The sequence below is a fragment of the Miscanthus floridulus genome, chromosome 7 (genome assembly GCF_019320115.1).
Source record: "Miscanthus floridulus cultivar M001 chromosome 7, ASM1932011v1, whole genome shotgun sequence".
Lineage (NCBI taxonomy): Eukaryota > Viridiplantae > Streptophyta > Magnoliopsida > Poales > Poaceae > Miscanthus > Miscanthus floridulus.
Genome location: NC_089586.1, coordinates 21,811,986 through 21,837,018, shown reverse-complemented (window position 1 = coordinate 21,837,018; position 25,033 = coordinate 21,811,986). Strand labels below are relative to the sequence as shown.

General features: G+C 42.6%; 2 protein-coding genes and 2 pseudogenes across 3 annotated transcripts; 1 reads left to right on the top strand and 3 right to left on the bottom strand.

Annotated features, from left to right (window-relative positions):
- Positions 1–597: 597 nt before the first annotated feature.
- LOC136462234 (uncharacterized) lies at positions 598–2,866 on the bottom strand (annotated as a pseudogene).
- A 1,180-nt stretch (positions 2,867–4,046) lies between these two features.
- LOC136466711 (putative clathrin assembly protein At5g57200) lies at positions 4,047–7,529 on the top strand. Of its 2 annotated transcripts, none has more exons than XM_066465203.1 (15): positions 4,047–4,234; positions 4,347–4,416; positions 4,527–4,624; positions 4,732–4,870; positions 4,965–5,065; positions 5,226–5,318; positions 5,417–5,467; positions 5,562–5,627; positions 5,716–5,781; positions 5,896–5,976; positions 6,086–6,157; positions 6,228–6,389; positions 6,488–6,566; positions 6,715–6,830; positions 6,943–7,529. In XM_066465203.1, the coding sequence occupies exons 1-15, from the start codon at positions 4,154–4,156 to the stop codon at positions 7,408–7,410; spliced, it is 1,743 nt and encodes a 580-aa protein (XP_066321300.1). In that variant the 5' UTR covers positions 4,047–4,153; the 3' UTR covers positions 7,411–7,529. The 2 variants fall into 2 exon arrangements, with proteins under 2 accessions (XP_066321300.1, XP_066321301.1); XM_066465204.1 differs by having other exon boundaries at positions 4,049–4,234; positions 6,231–6,389.
- Positions 7,530–7,659: 130 nt separating this feature from the next.
- Positions 7,660–13,188, bottom strand: LOC136466712 (glycosyltransferase BC10-like). Its single transcript, XM_066465205.1, has 11 exons — positions 13,005–13,188; positions 11,886–12,390; positions 11,663–11,761; positions 10,553–10,653; positions 10,397–10,468; positions 9,904–9,994; positions 9,683–9,763; positions 9,062–9,118; positions 8,850–8,972; positions 8,717–8,755; positions 7,660–8,170 (listed from the first exon to the last, which is right to left on the bottom strand). Exons 2-11 carry the CDS (start codon positions 12,258–12,260, stop codon positions 8,042–8,044), a joined length of 1,167 nt encoding a protein of 388 aa, XP_066321302.1. The 5' UTR covers positions 12,261–12,390; positions 13,005–13,188; the 3' UTR covers positions 7,660–8,041.
- A 2,891-nt stretch (positions 13,189–16,079) lies between these two features.
- On the bottom strand, positions 16,080–23,795 carry LOC136466710 (V-type proton ATPase catalytic subunit A-like; annotated as a pseudogene).
- Between the last annotated feature and the right edge of the window lie 1,238 nt (positions 23,796–25,033).

The window sequence follows — 25,033 nt, the reverse complement described above, 5'->3', positions numbered from 1 at the left end:
AACATCGATCTTCTTTGCCTTCTTTGGAGTGAGTTTTTTCTTCAGACCTAGCCTCCTCCTTGGAGTGGTTATAGCATTACTTGCTCCTTCTCCAGCTTGACTGAATACAATAGGAAAATTGAGTGGTTCAGTACATGAACTAAAATAACCACATACATGTTTAATAAAGTGAATCATTTAACCTTTTTGTCATTGTTCTAGGGCTTGTACTAATCTGATTTGTCCCTCCAAATCCAGCCAATGTTATTTACATTTGGCTAAAAATGAGATAAATGTTTAGAGTAAAAAATGGAATAGTATTCCAAGTTCTAACTCAATGTTGAGTGCATAGAAATTCACCTTCTTGTAATAGCCCCGGGACTAGTGCTAATTTGACGTGTGCCTTCTGGTACTTCCACAAGTCCAGGACTATTATTTTCTGAATTTTCTTGCACTTGAACCTTCTGCCTTTTGGATGAACTAGGAGATGCATCACCTTTGCTACAACCAAGAGGCTTACCTGCCTTTCCTTTCTTGGCCCGACTCTTTCCGTAAATGTAAAATGGTTAGTTCAAAATATGAAGCAAGTACAAGTTAGTTCAAAAAAGGCATACACATTTACCTTTTCTTTGTTCCATTGAGAGGGCACTTAGGGGATGTTGATCTATGGCCATGACCTAAGCATTGTTTACACTGCACCTGCCACATGCCTTTGCCTCTGGGCTTATTTCCCTTGTTCTCAAGGCAGCTAGGGGTTCTCAGTTTCTTTTGTCTTCCAGGATCCCTCTTTGTGAGTGATGGCAACACTTTGAATCTAGGATTCACACGTACCCATTGGGACTTATCAGGTAGTGGTTTGATCACACCACCATAGGCTAGTCTAAAATGGTACACGAAGTAGTATGGATCAAGGTAATCTTCCATCTTAGGATTTCTATGTGTGGTGATTAGAAGCAAAGCATGTGCACAAGGTTTCCCTGAGACTTGCCACTCCCTACAGGTACATGTGTGATTCTAAATATTAACCACATGTCTTATGATCTTATGGGAATCTGTGACCTCTGTCACCTCTGCTTCATCCCGTCCACCTTCTTTTATTTTCAAGTGACCCAACTGCAGCATTACATGTCCTTCAAATTTCTCACCAATTCTCCTCCTTGCATAAAGCTCCATGAACTTTGACCTAAGAGTGTCAGCAAGTTCAGCTATGGGAAGGTCCTTGATGTCCTTCACCCAATTGTTCCAAACCTCAGCCACATTATTAGTGATATGATCACACTTTATTGCCTCTGAAAATTTGCTCCTCATCCACTTTAACTTGTGATTGGCTTTCAACCATGGCTCAATATTTTTATTTACAGCATACATCTTGTTCATCAAGTACTCATGGTATTCTAGTTAGAAAGTCCTTGCTACAGAATACATTCTCCCAAATGCAGGTCCTTGAAACCTCTTACTGAAATTCTTCATGAGATGGACAAAACATTCTCTATGCTCTGCCCAAGGGTATACATTCTTCACTGCATTCTCTAGACCCTTGCAAGCATCTGAACTTATAGCTAGGTGCAGTGGATTCCCAATTGCCTTTTGCAGCTGTTGCATAAACCAAGTCCAATTATCAGTACTCTCACCATCAAAAAACTCAAATGCAACTGGAAACATCCAGTTGTGCCCATCAAGTGTTGTAGCTGATGGTAAGTGGCCACTCCATCTACCATTGAGAGCTGCGGAGTCAATACTTAAAAATGGCCGACAACCATTTAGGAAACCATCAATGCTTGGTTTCAAACAACAAAAGAATCTGTGGAAAAATACACCTTCCTCCTTATTCACGACATCTATCTTCACAATACTTCCTGGCATCCTGAGCTCAATCTCTGCCTTGAAGTTGAACAAATAACCAAAACTTTCTTCCCATGTCCCATGAATTTTTTCTCTAGCTATAACAAAACCCATATGCACAGTACCATACCCAATTGTGATATCATATTTGTCCTCCAGCTCTTCTTGCAATTTTTTGCACCCATGGTTGGATGCTTCATTAGTATGGGGATTGCCTTCTCTGCTACCCAATGGTATGATGCCATCTTGGTCTTCAGTCTCGCAGTAGATGGACAAAAATGTTGTTCCTTATTCAATGTAATCTGTGAAATAGAAACAAATATGTTAGTAATGCAACACACATGCATGAGGACTAATAATGCATAATAAATTAAGTTAGCATACTGCATATAAGTGTTAGTACCCTGACTTGGATTTTATCAGGCATCAACCTTGCTACAATAGACCATGGACAACCCTTAGCTTTGCAGTACCCTCTGAACAAATCTTTGCAAGATTTCTCAGTTCCAAGTTGAAATTTCCCATTTATAGCATGCTGCTTTACTGCAGCCCTGAATTCATTCATACTAGCATATATGGTTCCAGCTTCCATTGGAGGGTCTTCTCTGTCATATAAAGCAGAATCCTCACCGGGTACACGATCATGAACCAACATGTCGGTATCTTGTAGGTCCATATTATCAAGATTAATTGTGGCCGCCATCCTAGATTGCTCAGCCCTCTCATCCTCTGCCCTGAGGCCAACAAACTCATACATCGCATCTTCATCCATCACAGGAAGTGCGGCACCAATTTGATCTTGTCCAAGAGGAATAATCTCCATACTGTCCCAGTCGATTGCATGAGAAACAAATGCCTCCTTACTTGAATCTATTGGTCCAATGACATTATCATGCCCCACATTGCTTGTTGCTACCTCTGTTACAACTTCTATAGGTTTGTCCTCAACATCAACAAACAAGAACAGCTTACTGTCACCCATCCTTTCAGAAAATGCATGGAACAGATCTATGTCATTCAGCAACTTCCTTTCTCCACCACTCATGTCAAACTCATGTACTACAGGCTACTGGCTGCTTTCCCAATTGACCCTAGCTTTCAAGTCATTTTTTAGCATCTCCAAATTATAAGATCGGCAATCCACAACCCATTCATCAGATTTCCATGGCACATCCACAGAGCAACCATCATCGAGCTTAGCAGTGAACTCAGAAAACTGAACACACAACCTAAATGGGCCATCCCGATCGACTCTACCATGTGTACCAACAAAAAAATAAATGAGACACAAAATCAATTTTGTGCCCCTCACCAAGATCAACAGTACTGTAAAATTGAGAAACTGAGAAGGGGGATTTAGGATCGGGCGCTTACTCTGGAGGAGCCATGGAGACGGAGGGGGAGGACGACCTGCTGGCGTCGGGCTAGCAGGGAGACCGCCGGCGGGGAGCTCGGCCGCCCCTAACCCTAGGCCGTCGGGCCAGGGAAGGGCGGCACGCGGACGGGGCCGGGAGGGCGGAGGGGCCTGTGAAGCGGGGGAGATCAAGCCGGACAGACGGTCGCGGGCGTTCTCCGGCGGCGGGCGGCCACCGACATCGGGCGGCGGCGTCTGCGATCGGCGCTTCTCCGTCTCGCGAGGAGCGACGGAGAAAGAACGAAGCCTCTCCCAAAGTTACGTACGAGTACAGCTTCAGGATAGGAATAAGGAGGCAGGGGTAGTTAGGTCATTTTCCATGTCCCGTAAAGTGCCAAAAGATATTAGAAAATAGAAAATTAATAAAAATCCTAGGAATCCCTCGGATTAAAACAATTCACGTGCATAGGGTTAAATATTGAAAGGCTTGTGAATTCGATGTCAAATTCTGAGAGGCTTACGAATTCAGGGTTAAATAATGAAATTTCTCGCGGAGGAAGGGGAAGGGGAATTTGTTCAGGAAAGGAAATGGAGAGTGGTGGTGATTGGGCCGGGCCTGTGTTGACTAGTACAGTTGCGGGGTATGGGCTTCTTTGGACCATGAGGTGCACGTGAGGCCCAGAGATGGCGGAGGGCGTCTTCGTCCTCCTCCCTCCCGCGCATACCGGTCCGAGGCTCCGAGCAGATACAAATGGCGGCAACGCATCTGCCTCTCTTTCTCCCTCTGCTGGAGCACCGCCACCGACCGCAGGCTAAAATTAGCGAAAGAGGTGTGCGGTGGGCAGGCGGGCAGGGTATGGGGGGAAGCAGCAGGGGTGGGAGCGAGGTGGCATTACCGATTGGAAGAAGGGAGGGAAGAGGAGGCGAGGTGAGGGAGGACGGAAGAGGGCGCATTGTGGGTTGGGTGATCACGGCCTGATGGGGTCGTGGCGCAAGGCCTACGGCGCCCTCAAGGACTCCACCACGGTTGGCCTCGCCAGGGTCAACAGCGAATTCAAGGTGAGCCATGGCGATGGCGATCCGATTTCTGTGGATTCTAAACTCTCATCAACTGATTTCTGTGGATTCTGAATTCTCAACTGTTTGATGCTCTCTGTTTGTCTGAGAAAAGGAATTGGATATTGCAATTGTGAGGGCAACCAACCACGTCGAATGCCCTCCCAAGGAACGGCACGTTAGAAGTGAGTAGTCATCATATTCCTGCTTACTCTTGTACATTAATTGAATCTTCCTATCCTATCCCCCACGCCCCCAATTTATGTGGTATTCTGATCTTCCTCTTACCACGTAGAAATATTCTCGGCAACCTCAGCAAATTGCCCTCGCGCAGACGTCTCGTACTGCATATATGCATTGTCAAGGAGATTGTCCAAGACAAAGAACTGGATAGTGCGTGCTGTTCCTCGTTGCCAATTACTGACGATTCATCCACTTTGTTCGGTCTCCGTGTGTGGAATTCATCATGCCTTTAATTAACGCATATTCGATGTTTGCAGGTTGCGCTCAAGACATTGATAGTGGTACATAGGCTTCTGAGAGAGGGTGATCCCACATTCAAGGAAGAGTTTCTGGCCTACTCATCCAGGGGGAACATTTTGCATATAGCAAATTTCAAGGATGACTCTAGTCAATCAGGTGAGTTCTTGTACATCCTGCTGGGAATTTCTTTAATGTTCCTTCCCTGTGAACTATGAATGATGAATCAATTCATCCATCCTTAATTTGTCAGCTTGGGATTGCTCCGCATGGGTTCGCACCTATGCATTCTTCTTGGAGGAACGGCTCGAGTGCTTTAGGGTTCTAAAATACGACATCGAAACTGAGCGTCTTGTGAGATATCCCCAGACTTCTAGCATGGTTCTTTTTTTTTCTTCTGAAATTTGCTGCACAGCATTTTGATGATATATAGAGATTTTGTCTCTCTTCTTTTTTATTATTAGAGATTTTGTCTTATGACTGCGTACATGTTTTGTAATCCTGACAAAAACAGGCACACAGTAAAACCAGGACCCTACCTAGCCCAGACCTTTTGGAACAGTTGCCTGCACTGCAGCAGCTGCTTTTCAGGGTTGTAGGCGTCCAGGTCTGACACGCCAAACCTCTACTGCTAAGCTTTCTTAAGTTGTTTAAGCTTGTTGAATGTCTGGTGTTCACTAGTTACATCCTTGTTGTCGATTCCAGCCTGAAGGTGCTGCCTGCTCAAATTACCTTATTCAGTATGCTCTAGCCCTGGTAAGCTGCAAACATCTTATTTCTTACAAATTATTCCCCTCTTGTAAGGCATTTTTTTGTTCTAGGTCTCTTATTCAGCTCCTGCATTCCTTAGGTTCTGAAGGAGAGCTTCAAGATCTACTGTTCAATTAATGATGGCATCATCAATCTCGTTGATATGGTAAAGTAGCAATTCTACCACATGAATCATGGTTTCTTTGTCGCTGAATCATAATCATAATTTTCTTACTCCGGCTAGTCTGGTCCAGTTCTTCGATATGCCAAAGTATGATGCAATCAACGCTCTGGCAATTTACAAACGAGCTGGCCTGCAGGTGTGCCAATTTTTGTATCCGCATTTTTGTGATACTGAATTGAAGCTTAACATGCCAAGCTTACCAAATAATTCTCAGAAGAAAATAGTTTTGATTTATCAAATTCATTCACAGGCAGAAAACCTTGCTGAGTTCTATGACTTCTGCAAACAACTTGAGCTTGCCAGGACATTCCAGTTTCCTACTCTCAGGCAGGTTAGTTAATTTGTCTCTACATCTTACCGTCTTGATTTAGAGCTGTTATTAGGAAGCTTTAGCTTAAAAGTTGAGTTTTAGTAATGCGCTCATCACTACTGTTGTGCAGCCACCTGCATCGTTTCTTGCAACAATGGAAGAGTACATCAGAGAAGCACCCCGACCCTCAATCAAGAGTGAGGTGAGTGCTTCTCCTTTTGAGAAACAAGTACTAGATTTGTTTTGTTTTGTAACTCTTGATGCTCCTAAAGCAGGAGAGCGAGGAGCCGAAGCTACTGACCTATGACGAAGAAGCTCCAGAGGAACCCGAAAATCCAGTGGAAGAGGAGAAAGAAGAACCTGAAGAAGAACCAGAACCTCAACCTGTGCCTGATCCAGAACCCCACCCACAGCAAACAGCTGGGGATCTACTAGTATTCTCCAATCTTTTACCTGATTCATTTCTGCTTAGAAAAACTCTCGTGTACGTTTATCTGAATCGCTTTGTGTTCTTGGGTTTGCGTGAATGCAGAACCTGGATGCAGAGGTGAATCCTTCGATTGCGGAACTCGAAGAAAGCAATGCATTGGCACTTGCTATTGTAGCACCAGGTATCGTATGCACAATTTTACAAGTACTACTATTGACACAATTGAATACCAAACTATCAAATAATCTTTGATCTGCATTGCTGGCTTGCTGCTATTAAGTGATGAAACGAGAAGGAAATACCAATAGTTTTTCTGGTTTTGCTGGTAGGTGACTACAAGGCGTCAGCAACTCAAAGTATGTTTGATGTCAATTCGTCTGGGTGGGAGTTGGCACTGGTCACTACTCCAAGCACCCATACAAGCCAAGCAGTTGAGACCAACTTGGTATGTACAATCCTTGCTCTATAAGCTGCTTTTCAGATATCCACCTTGGGGGTAAATTCAGAGTAACACAGAGATAAAATCACTTACAGATAGAATTTCATCTGATCAACAGGCTGGAGGCTTTGACAAGCTGCTACTTGACAGCCTCTACGAAGACGAGGCGAGGAGGCAGCAGATCGCCAGCGTGACCTACACCGGTAGCCTAGGAGCAGCCAACCCTTTCGGTGCCAATGCCATCGATCCGTTCGCCATGTCCAGCAGCTTCGCACCACCGGCTAATGTGCAGTTGACACTGATGACTCAGAACCAACAGCAGTACTACCAGGCGCAGCAGTATTTCCAGCAACAGCAGCAGTTTCTCCAGCCACAGCATCAACAGCAGTTTCTCCAGCCACAGCATCAGCAGCAGTACTTTCAGCAGCATCAACAGACGTCGGCAACGCCAACACTAAACATGTACCACCACCAGTATCAGTACTCTGTGCCTCCATCTGGAGCTTCAAACCCGTTTGGTGATCCTTTCAGTGACCTTGCCCCAATGGGTGCTCCTGGAAAACAAAGCAACTCAGTTTTTCCCTGAACTGGTTGCTACTTCTGATCATTCAATTGAGTAGAGCAGCAAACCTGTACAGCGCGAGTTTCTTCGCTGAGTGGAGGTGTTGTATATTAACTTTCTTTTGCAATATCCGAATCTTGAAATATGACATGATTAATACGAGTTCTATGCTGAATAGTTTTTAGGAACTAGAAGTTTCAGTGTATAATGAAACCATGCTGCCAGACTCATCAGAAGAGTAAAACTGTCACTGGAACTCACAAGAAGGCCAGGTTAAACTATAACGTGTAACTGATTTCATAATCTCTCGTGTCTACAAAAGAATTAACCTTATAATAACAGTAAGAACTGACAAAACCCCTGTTACTCAGGATATGGGAGCTAGGAATCTAAGAATGAGATAGAGAGAGAGAAGTGAAGGGCTAACAGAAACATGTAGTCATACTGAGGGCACCACGAATGACAGGGAGGGCAGCGTCAATACTAAACAAACAGCACCTCAGCCCTACCAAGGGACTCAGAATTGCATCACTGGCCCTGGATCTGTAACTCTGTGTTAAGCCTCTAAGTATCAATTTCATAATTTACATGAAGCGAAAAAAAAAATCCTAGGGGAATCTCCTAGGCCAAATGCCAAAAAAAAATCATGTAGAACTCAAGCCGATGTGTAACTGGAGAATAGCTTCAGCAGGTTGTTCAGAGATTCTGGGTAAAACTTTCTAGCAAAAAGGTAGCATGGTCTTTTTGTTCCATTCCACATACATGGGATCCGTGTCATAACTTTCTGCAATGAAGAAAAAGCAATACATCAACATTCCATAAAGATGCTACAACACAGCCACGTGTCATCCATCCAAGGTAAGAGTCCATGGGAGAGAACTGGACCCCGGGTCCATACCATTTTATTCCCCATTTTCAAGTTCAAAATCTGCTGAATTATTTGAGAGGGACATTCTTCAGCATGCCAAGTAAGACAGATGCTACGATACAGTATTTTCCAAGTTCAAAATCTGCAGAATTACTTGAGTGGGACATTCTTCCACATACCAGCTAGCAGTTGGAATCAAGTATCATTTTTAAAGGAGAATTAAGTATTTTAATGCACCATAAAAAAAAGGTAATCACATGCATTTACTTTGAAACAGGCCTATATTAACTATCCAAATACAAAGGTTGACACCTTGAGTGCAAGGCATATGAAAACATCAAATATTCTTTGGTGTTCTTGTATAACTACAGTAACGCAGCCATCATCATCAAATCCTAGTAAAGAGGTAATAGCAAATTCCTATATTGTGCTTGAGAGATAAGGAGGAACTGATATGCTTACCTTATCATCACTCGTAATGTGGAAATTCTCATTGACAGACTGCACAAAGCAAGGCAAACAAATCAGTATGAAGCACAATGAGTTGAGGGCAAGTGGGAACATATTTTTTCCATTTAGCAAGATAAAGGCATACCGTTATGTTCTTTAAGAGTTGATAGGTAACATCTGCAGCTCTATACGACCTTGGATGCCATTTTCCCTCAGACCAATCAACATGAGTCACTGACCAGTTAGCTATTCCACCAGGATCGACCATCTGAAGATTAAAGCACAACTATACTAAAAAAGGAAAGCAAGGGATCGAGGGGGGAAAAAGGCAAAGAACAGTTGAAAAGAATTACTAACGTTGAAGAGGGTTGGCAAATAATGCTCATCAGCAATACAGTTGCGTCCCTCTGCTGGCTGCAAATAACAAAAGCAAAGACATTGCTTAGCTAAAACCAAGTTTTAAGATGTCATGAATTGTTCTAATACGGTTAAATCCATGATCACTGGTTGTGGTAACAAATATATGTAGCATGGACATGATGCTGGTAGCCTGTCATGTGACAATTGGTATGAGATGTAACATACTCAGTCTGTCAGTTATTAATCAAGTCTGTCTGCTGTAGTTGCACACTAACACAATAAATGAAGACGGAACTCTCTTTGGGTTTTGTGAGGGTATGCTCAAAGCATACTCCCCTTTTAACTCACTAGCCTCATTGCCAGAAGCAGTTAGAACCACAGGACAGAAGTTTTTTTCCCCAATTTTCCTAATTTTAGGCCACCTATAAACTACTATACTGAAGTTCCATGATGATATGTCTAAACTGCAGATCTAAAGATGTCCTAGCTCTGTTGTCGACTTCATTTTACAGTTAGCATACGAAACATAGTGATCATCACCAAGCACTATAAGCAAATATTTGCATAACTTGCATCCAGTTTCATTCAATTAAAGAATACCTATGTGAGGGAACATACCTTGCAGTACAGCTTGAACTTATTGTAGTAAAGGTTGTCTGCCAGAATCAATAAAGCATGCCTTCGTGTTATAGCAAACCACTACAGCAAGCACAAAAAATTATTCAACAAAAGCATGAAAAAAAATGTGATCACACATCAATACGAACTACCATGTCCTGATTATAAGACGGCAGAATTATGAATACTTTGAAGCACCAATCATTCTATTAAACATGTACCTGGGCACCCTTCCTGAAGTCCCTCTGTTCTATTTCAGGAAGCATTTCCATCGAATACCTTCCAGTTCCATGTGGACCAGGATCGAGGAAGCTGATAACATTGATAAGATCAGAATAAACATGTGAACTTATTTTCATTTCAGTTAATGAAGTTAGATAAAACTGGGACAACTCATTGATTTACTCTTTATTAGAACAAAAGGCATATCTTATCTAGGATATCATTATTACATCATGCATGCATTCCTTTTTAGTAACATATGCCAAGAATACCATTGTCCCTGAAAAACAATGTGCACGATAGAACATAGAAGTATTCCTAACTAAAATATAAATAAAATTTACCACAAAAATAGGACTTCAAGTGAATTTGAAATAAGTGTCTCGTCAGCAATAGGGGAAATAAGCAGAAGTTTCACTAGTTTTCAAATATACATGTATTCCTGTTGACATAAGAATCGAGAACATAAGTTGTAGCAACTAGCAATCTTACCAATCAATGAAGCTGACATTGGTTCCCATCAGATAATTATATATGTAATCAAATGTATGTAGTGGAACACAGCTGTCATACAAGAAAAAAGTTTTATTAAATTACTAGCAAAAGAATTGAGAAAAGAGCTCTTTTGCCTGCAAAATCATTTAGAACCTGTCAGAAAGCAAGACGAAAAAATGATTATCAACATCTTCCAATGCATTTGCTAACAGCCTCTTCTCTGCATCAACCATCGAAATCCTCCCCCATACTACCTACAGTTCAGTGACATTTAAGTGTTACATTCCACAGAAGCAAACATGTAGCAAAAAAAATAATAGAATAATGTCAGAGAAAAGGAAGCAACATGTAAAAGAAATGGCAAGGATCATTTGTATCAGTGAAACTTTAGAAGACAGGATTCAATGCATTCCATAAAGGCTAAAACAAAAGTTGAAGCTAGATTAAAAGCTTGGCCATATTTAAGTCCATTCAATGCAAAAGTAATCTCACTTATAGCCCTTGAAAACAAACCCAGCTACTTTTAGATCATTTCAGTTTCCCCTCACGTATTGGCCTTTCTTTTTCTCTACTCTCAGTGTTATACCATCCAATCTTCCCCTGTCTCACCGTTGTTAACTCCCAGTGCCTTAACAACTAATGGTCCTAACTCCATTGTTTCATTTAAATCCCATTGTAGCTTCATAAAGCGTGTAAGAAAAACTCTTAATAGTACAGACATTAAAAATAAAGTACTCTATACATGTCAGGCTGAGAAACTTGGTCGCTAAGATGGGCAGCATAAAACCTCTCTTTAGCAACTTAGCATAATTATGCTCTACTTTAAATAGACATTGTTGAATCACGTGGAATTGAATCTAGAGACTCATCATGTCCGCCTTCTGCTTAGTCTTATCCATGTCATACACAATGGCAGCCTTAGACAGATAAGCTCTACTAAAGTTTCTGGCAACAAAATGGTCGATCTATTAGTGTTCTAAATGTCCACTAAAAGGACAATATGAAGAAAAAATGATGCACCGTTTTCTTTTTTTTTAGCAGAGGTAAACCCTGCTTTTATAGAAAAGATATAAGAGTACAAACAATGTTTAAATTCACACAGAAGCTACGGCTGGGGTTACCAGCTTACAAGATTCGCACGCCAAAAGGACAGGAAATGCACCATTTTCTTCTTCCTCAACAATCACAAGAATGGTCAAGGCATGATTACATGTTTACAGATAAAGCAAACTAAAGCACTTGCAAAGGGGTGTGAGGGAGTACCTTTTCACTGTGAATTTCACGCCCAACAAACAGAGAGCTAGAATGTACAGGTTTTTCACGAGATGCATGGATATAGATGGAATATCGACCATCATGACCCTGCGCAAAGAATTTCGAGCAAACTAAATAAACTATTACAAAATGGTGACGGTACAGCAGACATAATACAAACTTCATATTTATTAACTCCAAAATTAGATGATGGGTATATTAAGAACCACACCTGTAAAAATTTCTCCCACAACCTCTCAAAAGGCAATGTACCTGGTGTCAAGAACATAAAGGCAATCTTTGGGTTCTTTGACACAGCCATAGGCATCGAAAGAAGATCCCTAATAACCACTGATGAAACTATCTCTTCATCAGTTTTCTCCCGAGCAACAGCAGGTAGCCAACCCTTGAACGGAGTACAGACACTCGAAGCAAAGAAGTAGCATGCAGAGTAGCGCCGTGGTGGGTAGACATAGGCTCCCATAAGGGCAACACAAACCAATGACAATAGCACTATGATCCACATGGGCTTCTTAGCAGCGCCTCGGTGGCGCGGAGGGGGCATGGCTGTCATGTCCTTGCTGCTCCGCCCCCACACCTGTTTCATCCCCTCGCCATTGACAAATCACAACATATGCCTTGTGGTGACAGCCTCCACCAATAATACAATACTACATCACGCAGTAACCTGTAACCAAGGTGAAGTACGTTGTGCCCCCAGAGTTGCCTCTTTTTTTCTGCAATGCAAGGTACCCACAGCGTTAATCCACGAACTGAGAAAGTTCCAAGTCACGCCACTATCAAAAACAGCAAGCAAATTGCGCAAGATGCAATACTACAAGCCTATAGCACATCACCCCTCTACAACAACCTACGAGATCTGCTACTTGTCTTACGTCGGTCACTGTAACTACATACAGTGCGGTTTAACATGATTCGGACGGCCAAAACCAATAGTTCCAAATCGTTTAACTGTCCCATCGATCAGAACAACAAAAGCAGTTGGCGATCCCCCTTGCACAAATCAAATCATACCCACCATAGAAGGTGGACGAGTCCAAACAGTTGGCACCCAAAAGTCAACTCCTAGCTACATCCCACGCTGCCAACAGCAACACGCTCCGCATTCCGAATCCAAACCCAGGCATGACCACCCCAAACGAACCAAATCAAACGCTCAAGCCGAAATCGCCTCGATAATTCACGCGAAAACCGAAACGCCACGACCAGGACACACAGGAGCAAGCATGAAGCCTCTGCAGGACGAAACCGTCCCCGGAGCACCCCCTAGCCCAATGCGAGGAGGGTAGCAGGACGGCCTGGTCGAGCTCAACCGGCGCGGGAAACTTACCCTGGCCCGGGCGTGCTGCAGCGCGAGGAGCGATGAATCCGGCGGGGCGCGTCCCGGGGCGCAACGGGCGGCGGGATCTGGTGCCTGCCGCCGGCGAGATCGGGCTAGGGCTCGCGCGGCGGCGGTGGGAGACGAGGTGGAGGTGGTGGTAGTGGAGTCCTGGAGGGGAAGGGGAGACCGGGAGAGGAAGAGGGATTTAAGCAGTGGGATTAATTAACGGCGGAGTGGATTTAACTATTCTGTTAAGGCGTTACGGGCTAATGGCTAGCCCCCCACGGGTGGGTTACACACGGTATTTTTATCGGATTGTTAGATTACCACTTTTATCATGATCGTTCATAGTAGCTCGAGAGAGCATGCTCTATATATATATATATTTTATATTTTCAAACCCTACCAATAATTTATCTTGTCACGTAAAGTGTTTACATTATCATCCACTGAAACATCCCACTATCTAGCACGTGTAACTATCTCTCCATACAAAGTGCCAACATCACCATCCACTAACACATTCAACTAATATATGTCATTATGTCTTCATTCAAACTATTCATATTAGCAAACCACATCATTTATTAATATATATTTTCATTCAAGCTATTCACATTAGCAAATCACATCATTTGCTAGCATATATTTAGTTGTCCACATCAGAATGCTAAAAATCAATCACTAACATGCATTATGATATTTATTCATTCACATATTAGTAAATATAAGCCGTATAATTTCACCAGCGATTCCCGCATTAACGTGCGAGGCGTTCTTCTAGTATTTTTTAATTTGAGCCTCTATGGTTTTCATCCAATCATGATTTAACTATTTTGTCAAAATACTGGAGCAAGTCTGAATACTCTACTGGTAGATTTACGGTAAAGATCTAATTGTGCAGTTTGGTCGTCTAGGCCCCGTTCGCTTGGCTAAAATTGGTTGAAAAACACTGTTCCGGCTGAATTGTCGTGCGAGAAGAATACTGTTCCGGCTAAAAAAAAGCCGAATAAATCGGATTATAAGGTAAGCGAACGGGGCCTAGTCTTTGGTTTCCCACTTTTATCACGAAAGTAGCGTGTAAATTGGAGAAAATTGTAAGCCTCCACTTTTTTATCTGATCGTGATTCCATTATTTTGGTAAGACGTTACAACAAAACTAGAGCCCCCCATGGGTGGGTTTACGGCAAGGCTTACATGGCTTTTCATCTGATCGTAGGATTTTGATGTCTAAGTATTGGTTTTCCACGTTCATCACAGTCGCTCGTAGTAACTTAAGAGTAGTGTGTGCATCGGAGGAAAATATAATATTTTTTTCAATTTGGGCCTCATAGTTTTTTATCTGATTATGATTTAACTATTTTGTTAAGGCGTTACAAGTTACAACAAACTCGGAGCCCCATGAGTGGGTTTACGGTAAGGCCTACATCTTTTCTATTTGGTTGTGGGGTTGAATGTCTAGGCTTTAGCTTTTCACTTTGATCAAGATCCCTCATAGTAACTCGAGAGCAGCATGTGGAACGAAGAAAAATGTGACATTTTTCAATTTAAATATTTTACTATGTAAACTTTTTCTATGTTATTATTCAAACTTTTAGATGTGTTCAAGCCGATCAAAAAGTTAACATATTTTAGGAATTCAGTAATAATGTATTATCTAAAAATTTTCTTTAGAGCACATGTTTCTCAAAATATCTAACACGGTCCACAAAACATATAAGATAAAGTCCTTAGGGACATAATTGAAACCAAAATTAATGGTGAGGGAGAAATTACGTAGATTTTCATAGTATTGCGGTCTTATGGTATTATAAACATGGTTATGTTATTCTATAATAAAACTAGTTATAATATATTTACATGTTTTTATAATCTCCCATGACTAAAGCCATGTTCATAAAATAATGTTGTAGTGCTTGTTTCTAGCAATTTATAGCTGTATTACTTTGATGTTATCGTAGCATCACCATTTTTTACCTTTATTTTGTAGTAGTTTAGTTTTTTTGACATGCCTTACCATGAATGTTAACATTAGTACACATAAAGTACATCACTGCACCCCTCCACTGATGTTGACATCAATATAGAAATTTAAGGAATTAGCTTAGTCCCATTCAATTAGTAATCAATAGAATTTACATATTTGGTTGAGTCCAAGCATTAATTTGATGCATTTTTGGTATTTTGTCAAAAATGGAAATGGTATAAGAGGTGCATACAAATGGCGATTACAGGCATGAGTCCTCGCATATTATAAATAAGAATGATTCAAGGAATGTAGTTAGAATACAACAAGTGTCAAGTGAGGCAATGGATAGGATAGCGCTCATATCAGGTGCAAATCAACCAACATGTGCAAACTTATAAACTACCAATCAGGATCACTAGATGTTGATCCAATGAATGGGGTGAGAGGGCTTAAGCGTAAAAAAAAGCCGGCGGGTGGGGGGCTTAGGCGCAAAAAAATTTTCTCCTCTCAACCCATCTATTGAATCAGCATTTAATGGTCTTGATCAGTAGTTTTCAAGTTTGCACGGTTGGTTAGTTTATACCTGATACGTTGCCAACATGGAACACCCCATGAGGGAAGGTGGGCATTCTTGGGGAAACCCTACACAAATGCACACGTAGTCCAACAACAACCTGTCGATCCAAATAACAACACACCACAACAAGTCGAACATGTCCCCGCACACGTATTAAAAATACCCAATCATTAGGCATATTGGCCCCGTTCGCTGGTCTGGAACTTGACTGAAAAACACTGTTATGGCTGAATTATTGTGAAAGAAAAATACTGTTCCGACTAAAAAAAACAAGCATAATAAATCAAATATGAGGTAAGCCGAACATAGCCATATTAAGGGGCAGGTCTTGACCCAGCGAGGAAAAATAAAACCCACTCTTTAAGTAAGCACTCAGAATAAGTTCATTTACTAAGTTTAAAAAAAATAAGTTCATTTACTCGTATGTTGTCTTTTACAACCATCCGATAGTATAGTTGGAGATAGGAGGGAATGTTGAACTCCAAATTCAACCGTACAGCCAAGGTCAGCACGATCAAATCCCAAAAAGGCAACATAGTTTTTCAACAAACAAATAGAAATGATGCTGATGTTTGAATACATGGACATTGTACTTATTCAACTACAAGCATGCCCATCGCTTATTACAATGATAGCAATAAATGATACATCGAAATAAACAGGGTGCCCATCAGGCACTGATGGCTAAAACAGTGGTGGCAAAGAGATGGAGCAGCGGTGGGGAAAATTCTCATACATGATCTCAATCTACAACCTCCGTATCTTATAAAACATTTGGCGGTCCTTATTGTTTACACAAAATCTACAACAGTTCACCGTGCCTCATCTTCTAGATTGCGGAACCCAGTGGTAAGGTCATCATACAGTTTCTTAAATTTGGCGACCAAAGCTTCTTCGCCTTCCGCAGGATCCTCAAACTTTTGAGATCTGTAATTGTACATAGAAGGATCATTAGTGATGATGCCGCCAAAATTAGTGTTCAAAATAAGTTAAGAATACTTACACTAGGCGATAAAATAGATCGCCCAAGCGATGTTTTATGACACTGTATGTTATCTTTTGGCCATCAGTACCAGCTGCCCGCTCCACAGCCTACAAACAATACAAGCATATAAATTATTCTTGAATCACGAATACTGATTATTTATTAGTTCAGCTCACTCCAAAGACAACTATTCATTTCCACTTCTTGCACTCAAGATGGAATTTATCATAGAAAATCTTGACAATAATAACAATATAAGGATAGGCGGATAGCAGCAGGTGGAGCAATATTAGTTTACGATAACCGGTTAGAAAACATTCCGAAATTTAATAAGATTTTTTATCATTGCAGAACAATCAGGGGAAAAAACCATTTACTCAAAAACTATATAGAAGTAGTGCCAGTTGAGAGCTTACCTGATTTGCCAATGTGTTGAAGTGAATAATGTTGCGCATCATCCAAACGGATTTGTAGAATGGACAGAACTTATCATATCTATGTTAAACAGCACTTGTCAGAATTCTTAAAAAATAAAATGGAGAAAAACGAGCAGAAAAACGTGTTGAAATAACTAGGGGACTCACGGGGTAAATGCATTTTGTGCCAAATAATCTTCTCTCAGAAGCTTTGCTGTCTCCAGCGTAATCTTGTCAGATTCTGCCAGTGCATCTTTACCAACAAGCTGAACACAAGGAAGTCAATCAAGACAATGTTGTGCTAGTGATAAAATTTAGTCATTAGCATGCTGCATGACAGCAACATGCCAAAGGCAACATAACAACAACAACAACATAGCCTTTGATTCCTAAGCAAGTTGAGGTAGGCTAGAGTTGAAACCCACCAAGAGCCCCAAGTCACGGTTCAGGCACTTCAACAGCTGCTTTCCAAGCACTCCTATTCAAACATAGATCTCTAGGTGTATCCCAAGCTTTCAAATCTCTTTTTATTGTCTTCCCCTATGTCAATTTCGGTCTTCCTCTACCTCTCCTCATATTATTAGCTTGACTTGGACTCCACAATGCATTGGTGCCTCTGGAGGTCTCCTTTGGACATGGCCAAACCATCTCAACCGATGTTGGACAAGCTTTTCTTCAATTGGTGCTACCTCTAGGCGATCACGTATATCATCGTTCCGAACTCGGTCCTATTCTTATGTGACCGCAAATCCATCGCAACATACGTATTTCTACAACACTCAGTTGTTGAACATGTCGAATCTTTGTACGGCCAACATTCTGCTCCATACAACATAGCCAGTCTAATCGCCGTTCTATAGAACTTGCCTTTTAGCTTTTGTGGTACCCTCTTGTCATAGAGAATGTCAGAAGCTTGTCGCCACTTGATCCACCCTGCTTTGATTCTATGGCTAACGTCCGCATCAATATCTCCATCCCTCTGTAGCATCGATCCCAGATACCGAAAGGTATCATTCTTAGGCACTACTTGACCTTCCAAACTCACATCTCCCTCCTCCTGTACAACTCCGCTAAAGTCGCATCTCATGTATTCGGTTTTAGTTCTGCTCAATCTAAAATCTTTAGACTCAAGGGTCTGCCGCCATAACTCTAGTTTCCTATTTACTCTCCGCCTGGCTTTCGTCCACTAACACTACATCATCAGCGAACAACATACACCAAGGGATATCCCCTTGTATGTTCCTAGTAACCACAAAAAAAATGTTGAAACATCATGGTATTTTGTGCAAGTAAATGAAAAAATGATGAGCAAAATCTACCTGCACAATTTCATTTAGATCAGTCCTCCCTCTGCAACACCTCACGTGCTTTTGTCCTAATATCAATGAAATCTGTATCAAACTTCTCATAAAAGGACTCAAGGGCCTGCAAGACAGAAAGTGGTATGATCATATAACATCATCACTCGGAGAAGATCACAACAAGCAAATGAAGAACTGTAGATATTTGAGAGACAAAGAAGACAACAAACACACTAAGCATTATGTTAAATAAATCAATAGAGCACCCCTGCCACTTAACAAAACAATGTAGACATTTTCAACAACCTTTATATTTCTTTTCTTGTGCTCCATATTTGCATGAAACTTTTAGAGGTAATTAATGTGAGTAAAACAAGTTTTACACAAGTCAGGAAATAACCTTGGAGTATTTCGAATAGGAAATGAGCCAGTTCACAGATGGGAAATGCTTCCTTTGAGCGAGCTTTTTATCTAAACCCCAGAAAACCTGCAAAAATGAGCAGCACATGATTTTATATTGAAACAACAAACATTGTAAATCAGGCAGGACCAATGATCGGAGGACTGAATTATTGAAGTAATTTGGCAGCTTTCTTACCTGAACAATACTGAGGGTTGCGGAGGTAACAGGATCTGAAAAATCACCACCAGGAGGAGAGACGGCTCCAACAATTGTAACACTGCCAGTCCTGTCTGGGCTTCCCAGGCATTTCACCTTACCAGCACGTTCAGTAAAAGGATGCCAAACGTGAAGCCAAGTAAGCTGGGTAACCACTATCAGCAGGCATTTCAGCCTGGACCAAAAAAAGTGCACCATTAGCTGTTAAGTCAGAGACAATGTGAAAAATGATCAACACAACAAAACAGAAGTTCAAAGTATTTCATATTATCTCAGAGCTCAAACTGCTTTAATAGTGTTATAGGCCTGTTTGCAACTTAACGTTGGCCCATCCGAGTCATTCATTTCTCTTAATCATCAGTATCACTATGTAAGCTTATAAGTCACAAATTAATAGTATAGTATATACATTTGAAATTATATGTAGTAGTTCCTAAATATAAGTTTATGGATCAATCTTAGTGTGTGTGGCCAAATGATGGTACCATAAATGGGACATCATACCAAATTGTGACAGCAGATTCAGGTAGTGACAAAAATCATAGGTAATTGACAAATACAAATTATAACATGTTTTGTCTTTTTTAGATAAATTGATTTTACTATGTATCTAGACATATTGTACATGTAAGTGCGTAGCAAAAGCTATGTATCTAGCAAAGCTAAAACGTCTTCTAATTTGGAATGGAGGGAGTAAGATGCAATGAGAGAAAATCCATCATCACTAAAAGATCATGTTGGCATTACACCTGATGAACCAGAGACTATTATTTTGAAAAGAAATTGTTTTCTATAATCTGTTATATGTTATTTACTTATTTTAAAATACACCAATTTGAGGACAGAAGATGAGTAACGTACCAAACGCCCTGAGATCTCACGCAATGCCTCAGCCCATCGGGAGGTGGAGTCAGCCATCATACTGACGTTGTAGCCCATATCACGGAAATACTCAGCAATTGTAATTCCTGAGGGGAAAAAGGTACAATATGATTGTTAACAGAAACTCTGCACTGAACAGCGACAAGCGAGATACAGCTGAGAGAGGCACCCATATCATCAAGACTGTCTCCTAGTTATGTAATATTTCAATTTTGGTAATACATGAATAGGTTGCTGTGAATAAGTGTCGCGGAAATGCGTATGTTGCGTTGGATTTGCGGTCATACAAGAAGGGATCGAGTTTGGAACGATGATATACGTGATAGATTAGGAGTAGCACCAATTGAAGAAAAGCTTGTCCAACACCACTTGAGATGGTTTGGACTGATGGATAAGTCTCTGTGTTGGCTGGTCTTTGTGGGGCTGCAGCAAGGACAGCATCCTTGACTGGCGACAGCATCTTAGCATCTAGGACTAGCATCTAGGACAGCATCTAGGACTAGCATCTAGGACAGCATCTTAACATCTAGGAATAGCATCTTGGCATATGCTTGGCTGGCTACCAGCCTATAAATATGTATCCCCAACCCCTCAGGTTGGCATGGCATTTGGAAATAAACCAGAAAATTGCCCCAACTCCTAGTGTCATCCTCTCTCGATGAGAGTAAGAATTCTGCTACTACCAAGAGTAAGAATTCAGCGACTAACATGGACATGTCCAATGGAGACCTCCAGAGGCACCGGTGCGTAGTAGAATCCTAAGCCAGGATAGTAACGTGAAGAGAGACAGAGGAAGACCGAAGTTGACTTGGGTAGAGGCAATAAAAGGAGACTTGAAAGGATGGAATATACCCAAAGACATAGCCTTAGATAGGAGTGCTTGGAAAACAGCTATTCGCGTGCCTAAACCTTGATTGCTTCTGCTGGGTTTCAACTCTAGCCTACCCCAACTTGTTTGGGACTTAAAGGCTTTGTTGTTGTTGTTGTTGTGGTAATACATGAATAGGTTGCTGTGAAATATTTCTGATATTGATATGTTTCCTACCACAGCACTAAGAGTATCAGACTTGATATCTGTGGCTACATGACTAAAGGTAAATATCAAGGCAACAGGGTTTTACCTGTATAAATGGAGGCTTCACGAGCAGCGACAGGCATGTTTGATGTGTTAGCCACCAGTGTTGTTCTCTTCATGACTGACTCCTCACGGCCATCAGGCAATGTCATCGTCAACTGGGGGAAGTCCATGAGAACCTCAGCCATCTCATTTCCTCGTTCACCACAGCCCACATAAACCACAGCTTCGGAATTGGAGTACTGCAGATAACATTAGGCGAAGTTTAAAGATGAGACCATCGAGACAATAAAAGAGAAAAAATATGTACAGCTACAACAGAAGGGGCAGTAGTAAAGGGTGAGGGAAAATCACCTTGGAAAGTGCCTGGCTAATGACAGTTTTACCACAACCAAACGCTCCTGGAATAGCACAAGTGCCTCCCAGAACTGAGGGGAATAGCGCATCCAGTACACGCTGCAACCATTTGAAACCATACAAGACTTCAAGATTTAATAGAGTACGATAAAGAACATCATCTGAAAATACTTGGTGATTTCAAGTTTTTAGCAAGCATTGATAACTATAGACAACCATGCTCAAGGCAACTTATAGACAAACCTGCCCTGTCAGAAGAGGTGTATCTGCAGCAAGCTTCGACGCAACAGGCCTTGGTGAACGCACAGGCCATGTCTGCAAGGAAATGAATTAAGCATTTAAGTATATTAAACGGATGCTTCAATCCTTACAAAATTTGATCTTCTGCATAAGAGAATTAGCTTTTTTTACCTGAAGCATGGTAAATTTCTTTTTTATGCCCTGAAATTCCAATTCTAGCACTGTGTCCTGCATAAAAAAGCAATAGCAAGGATTGAGATTGAAGCTCAGAGGTAAAGGGCAGCCCCAGTGCACGTAGCTCCCGCTTGCGCAGGGTCAGGGGAAGGGTCCGACCACTTGGGTCTTTTGTACACAGCCTTTCCCTGCATTTCTGCAAGAGGCTGTTTCCAGGACTTGAACCCGTGACCTCATGGTCACAAGGCAGCAGCTTTACCTCTGAGATTAAAGCTCAGAGGTAGAAGACACCAAATCAATAAGGCATGGTATAAGGCAATAACATCAACCTACCTGCAGGTTGTACTGACCAGCTGGTGCAATGTAACTTATTTTCCCCATAGAACCCGGCGGAAGAGCAACATGGTGCTGCATCAATGTGTTCTCAAAAACAGTCTGCAACACACACAGTCAGCAATCATTAGGATGTAAACACGGGTCAACAGCATGCATCTACATTATCACAGGCAGCTAGTGTTCAGGATGAATGTCATAAGAACTTACAGCATATAGATCTCCGCCTGTGATGACATCTCCAACACCTGGAAATATAACACAAGAAAATCTATTTCGATAGCATCGAATTCACATACAACTTAGAGATAACAAAAACAGCATGAAAGACATTTGGTTAATGCAGGTACTACATTAAGTCATTACCTAGTTTCTTTGGCTGAAATTCCCACAATGCATCTTTGTCAAGGGCAGGAACTGAAACACCACGAGGAATATACACATCTCCTGACTTAATAGCAATGGTTTTTAGAGGGCGCTGCAAACATAATAGAGGGGTAAGGACAATAGACAAAAAGTAACAAAGTAAATGACCGCAAAAATGAGCCCTGTCATGTTCAGCGCACCTGGATACCATCAAAAATGTTTCCAAGAATTCCAGGTCCCAATTCAACTGAAAGAGGCTGCATGGGAATAGCCATTACACGTTAAAGGATAGGAAAACAATGACATTAAAAGATATAGTAAGATTAAAAGACAACTAAAATGCACCTTTCTTGTTCTCAAAACAGGGTCATTAACCATCAGTCCAGCTGTTTCCTCATAAACTGTAACACACAAATTACAGCGCTTGCAAGGTTAGTACCATATCTAGGAACTTCTCAAGGGTGAATAATGTATTATAGATGATCGGCCATGTTGCATACCTTGGATTGTAGCTGAATCGCCCTCAAGACGGATAATTTCTCCGATGAGGTTATCATGCCCGACGCGAACAAGTTCATACATGGCAGCACCGCCCATTCCATCAGCAACGACCACAGGTCCAGAGACCTGCAATAACCCAGTATCAAGGTTAATCAATACGTCATGAACAAAATGAGACTTGTTATTATATATATAACGGTGGTGCAGAACATCAGCGGAAGATGTCATCTCTTTTAAACAGATGGCGAATAGCCAAGGTAGGTAATAGGATATATAGCATCAAAGGTACAAGCAACTACATTGTAGCATTAGAAGCTCAAAAAATGGATCTAGCTTCTACAAAAACGGTAAACTTATGCACATCTTCCACTAATTGAACTAATCACAATGGCAACGCAAACCAAATACCACAATAATCCTCAAGCATCGAGGCAGTCAAATCAAGACATTGGATCAAACAATAGTACATCATCAATCAAAATACCACTCCACAAATCTCCAAACTACTGGACCAAGCGTCCAAGCCACCCCCACCAATGCTGGCTAGATCCCAACACCACCTGGACAAGGCCAGTCACGCCCGAGAGATCCACAACAGTGACCGTCAACACCACCCAAATCCCAAACCGAGAACCCGCAGGTAACCAAATCTGGCAGCAATTCAGCTCGATCCGAGCACGCCACACGGCAACGACTCAGCCACTGTACCGTGCAGCCCGCGCCCACTAGAGATCGCGCGAAATCGAGCAGCGGGATCTAGGCGCAAGCAATGCGAGCGGGAGGAGAGGGAGGGGGAGGAGGTGCGGACCTTGCGGACATAGCCGTACTCGCTCTCCTTCTCGGAGTCCTCGAAGGTGGTGACGCGGTCGCCGTACGCCATGGCCGGCGGCGGCGAGAGTGGTCGTCGGCGTCGGCCTGGGTCGGATCGCGCGGCGTCTCGTCGCGATCTAGTCTGGGAAGGGTAGCGGAGAGGACGCGGTGGGGAGGAGGGCCACGCAGGCAAGGCGGGTTCAGCCTTAAATAGATGTCGTCGTCGATGTTTATTTCGCTCTGTTTTTTTATTATTAAGCTAGTATTTCGCTCAGAATCGATGTCACCCATGTTTTTTTCACACCAATTCCGTTGGACGAAGAATCCATGTCTGGTCTCTTCCGATTGGGTGTTGGTTGCTTTGTGGACGCTGACGTGCAGGGCCCACTCTAGCATTACTGCTTCAAATCGGGAGTCGCCCCTGTCGGGTTCTGGCTATCTGATTTCCCCATCGTCTTCTCGGTGTCGCGGCAATTCGTCCCGGCGTCGCGGCGGTTCTACCGGCGACCTCGCCGCTTCGCCCCTCCCCGTCTCTGCGCCTCGGCTCCCTCTCTCGGATTGCTCAGTCCCGTCTGCCATTGTTGGAGCTGTGGAGGTACGTGAGTTCGCCGCTTTGCTCCCTTTAGTTTGCCGTCGCTCTCGTCTGCTTTGCCCAGGCCCAGCGACACGCGTGGGGCATTGCGGCGGGACGGCGAGAGCGCACTGTAGCGGCGGAACGGTGAGGGGCGCTGCGGCTACGGGACAGCAAGAGCGCGCGGGGTGAGTTGCAGCGGCGTGATGGCGAGTGGCGCTACGCCGCGGTGATTCCTCTAGTGACCTCCACGCCCCGCCCCGTCTCAGTGCGTCGCCTCTGCCTTGTCGACCGAATCGGAGCCTCGCTCGCTCCCGCCATTCCCAAAGCTCGAGACCTACCTTCGCACGCCGCGGCCCCCCTCGGATTTTAGGTGTGATTTGTGATTTCAGTGTGATTTGTTCTAGGTTTTGGTTTCGGCTGCTTGTATGAACTGGAGCCCGTGGAGCTAGACCTAGACGCGCCCTTCCCGACATCGCGGCGGCGGTCCACCCCGCCGGCAGCGATAAAGTTAGCTGGTGGCCTAGATCTGAGGCTGGGCACGGATCTGCGGTGGCGGCCGCGGCTGGGCGCCGCCTAGATTCGCTTCCCTCTGTAGGCAGCTGTCGCTAATGGTGTTCTATTTTTTTCTTTTCGTGTTTGTTGTAGAAGAAGGATGGGGCGGGTGTAGACGTTGTCACGGATCATATCGTCTTCAGGACCATCGGTGAGAAGAACGACGAACCAAAGCGGGTAAGCTATGATGTCCTGGCGGTGTGTATTGTATATACTACTAGAACTAGAAAATAGGCATCACTAGAAAAGGTATTGCTGTGTATATACTGGATCATGCTGTACTAGTTGCTCGATGGCTTTAATTCCA

What these genes read in the sequence shown, in the direction of transcription:
- LOC136466711 (XM_066465203.1), top strand. Translation starts at nt 4,154, where the DNA reads ATGGGGTCGTGGCGCAAGGCCTACGGCGCCCTCAAGGACTCCACCACG. An exon ending in ACAAACGAGCTGGCCTGCAG is followed by an intron (nt 5,782 to 5,895) that starts GTGTGCCAATTT and finishes ATTCATTCACAG; the next exon opens with GCAGAAAACCTTGCTGAGTT. An exon ending in AAGCAGTTGAGACCAACTTG is followed by an intron (nt 6,831 to 6,942) that starts GTATGTACAATC and finishes TCTGATCAACAG; the next exon opens with GCTGGAGGCTTTGACAAGCT.
- LOC136466712 (XM_066465205.1), bottom strand. Translation starts at nt 12,260, where the DNA reads ATGAAACAGGTGTGGGGGCGGAGCAGCAAGGACATGACAGCCATGCCC. An exon ending in GTGAAATTCACAGTGAAAAG is followed by an intron (nt 10,654 to 11,662) that starts GTACTCCCTCAC and finishes ACTGAACTGTAG; the next exon opens with GTAGTATGGGGGAGGATTTC. An exon ending in ACATTACGAGTGATGATAAG is followed by an intron (nt 8,171 to 8,716) that starts GTAAGCATATCA and finishes TCTTCATTGCAG; the next exon opens with AAAGTTATGACACGGATCCC.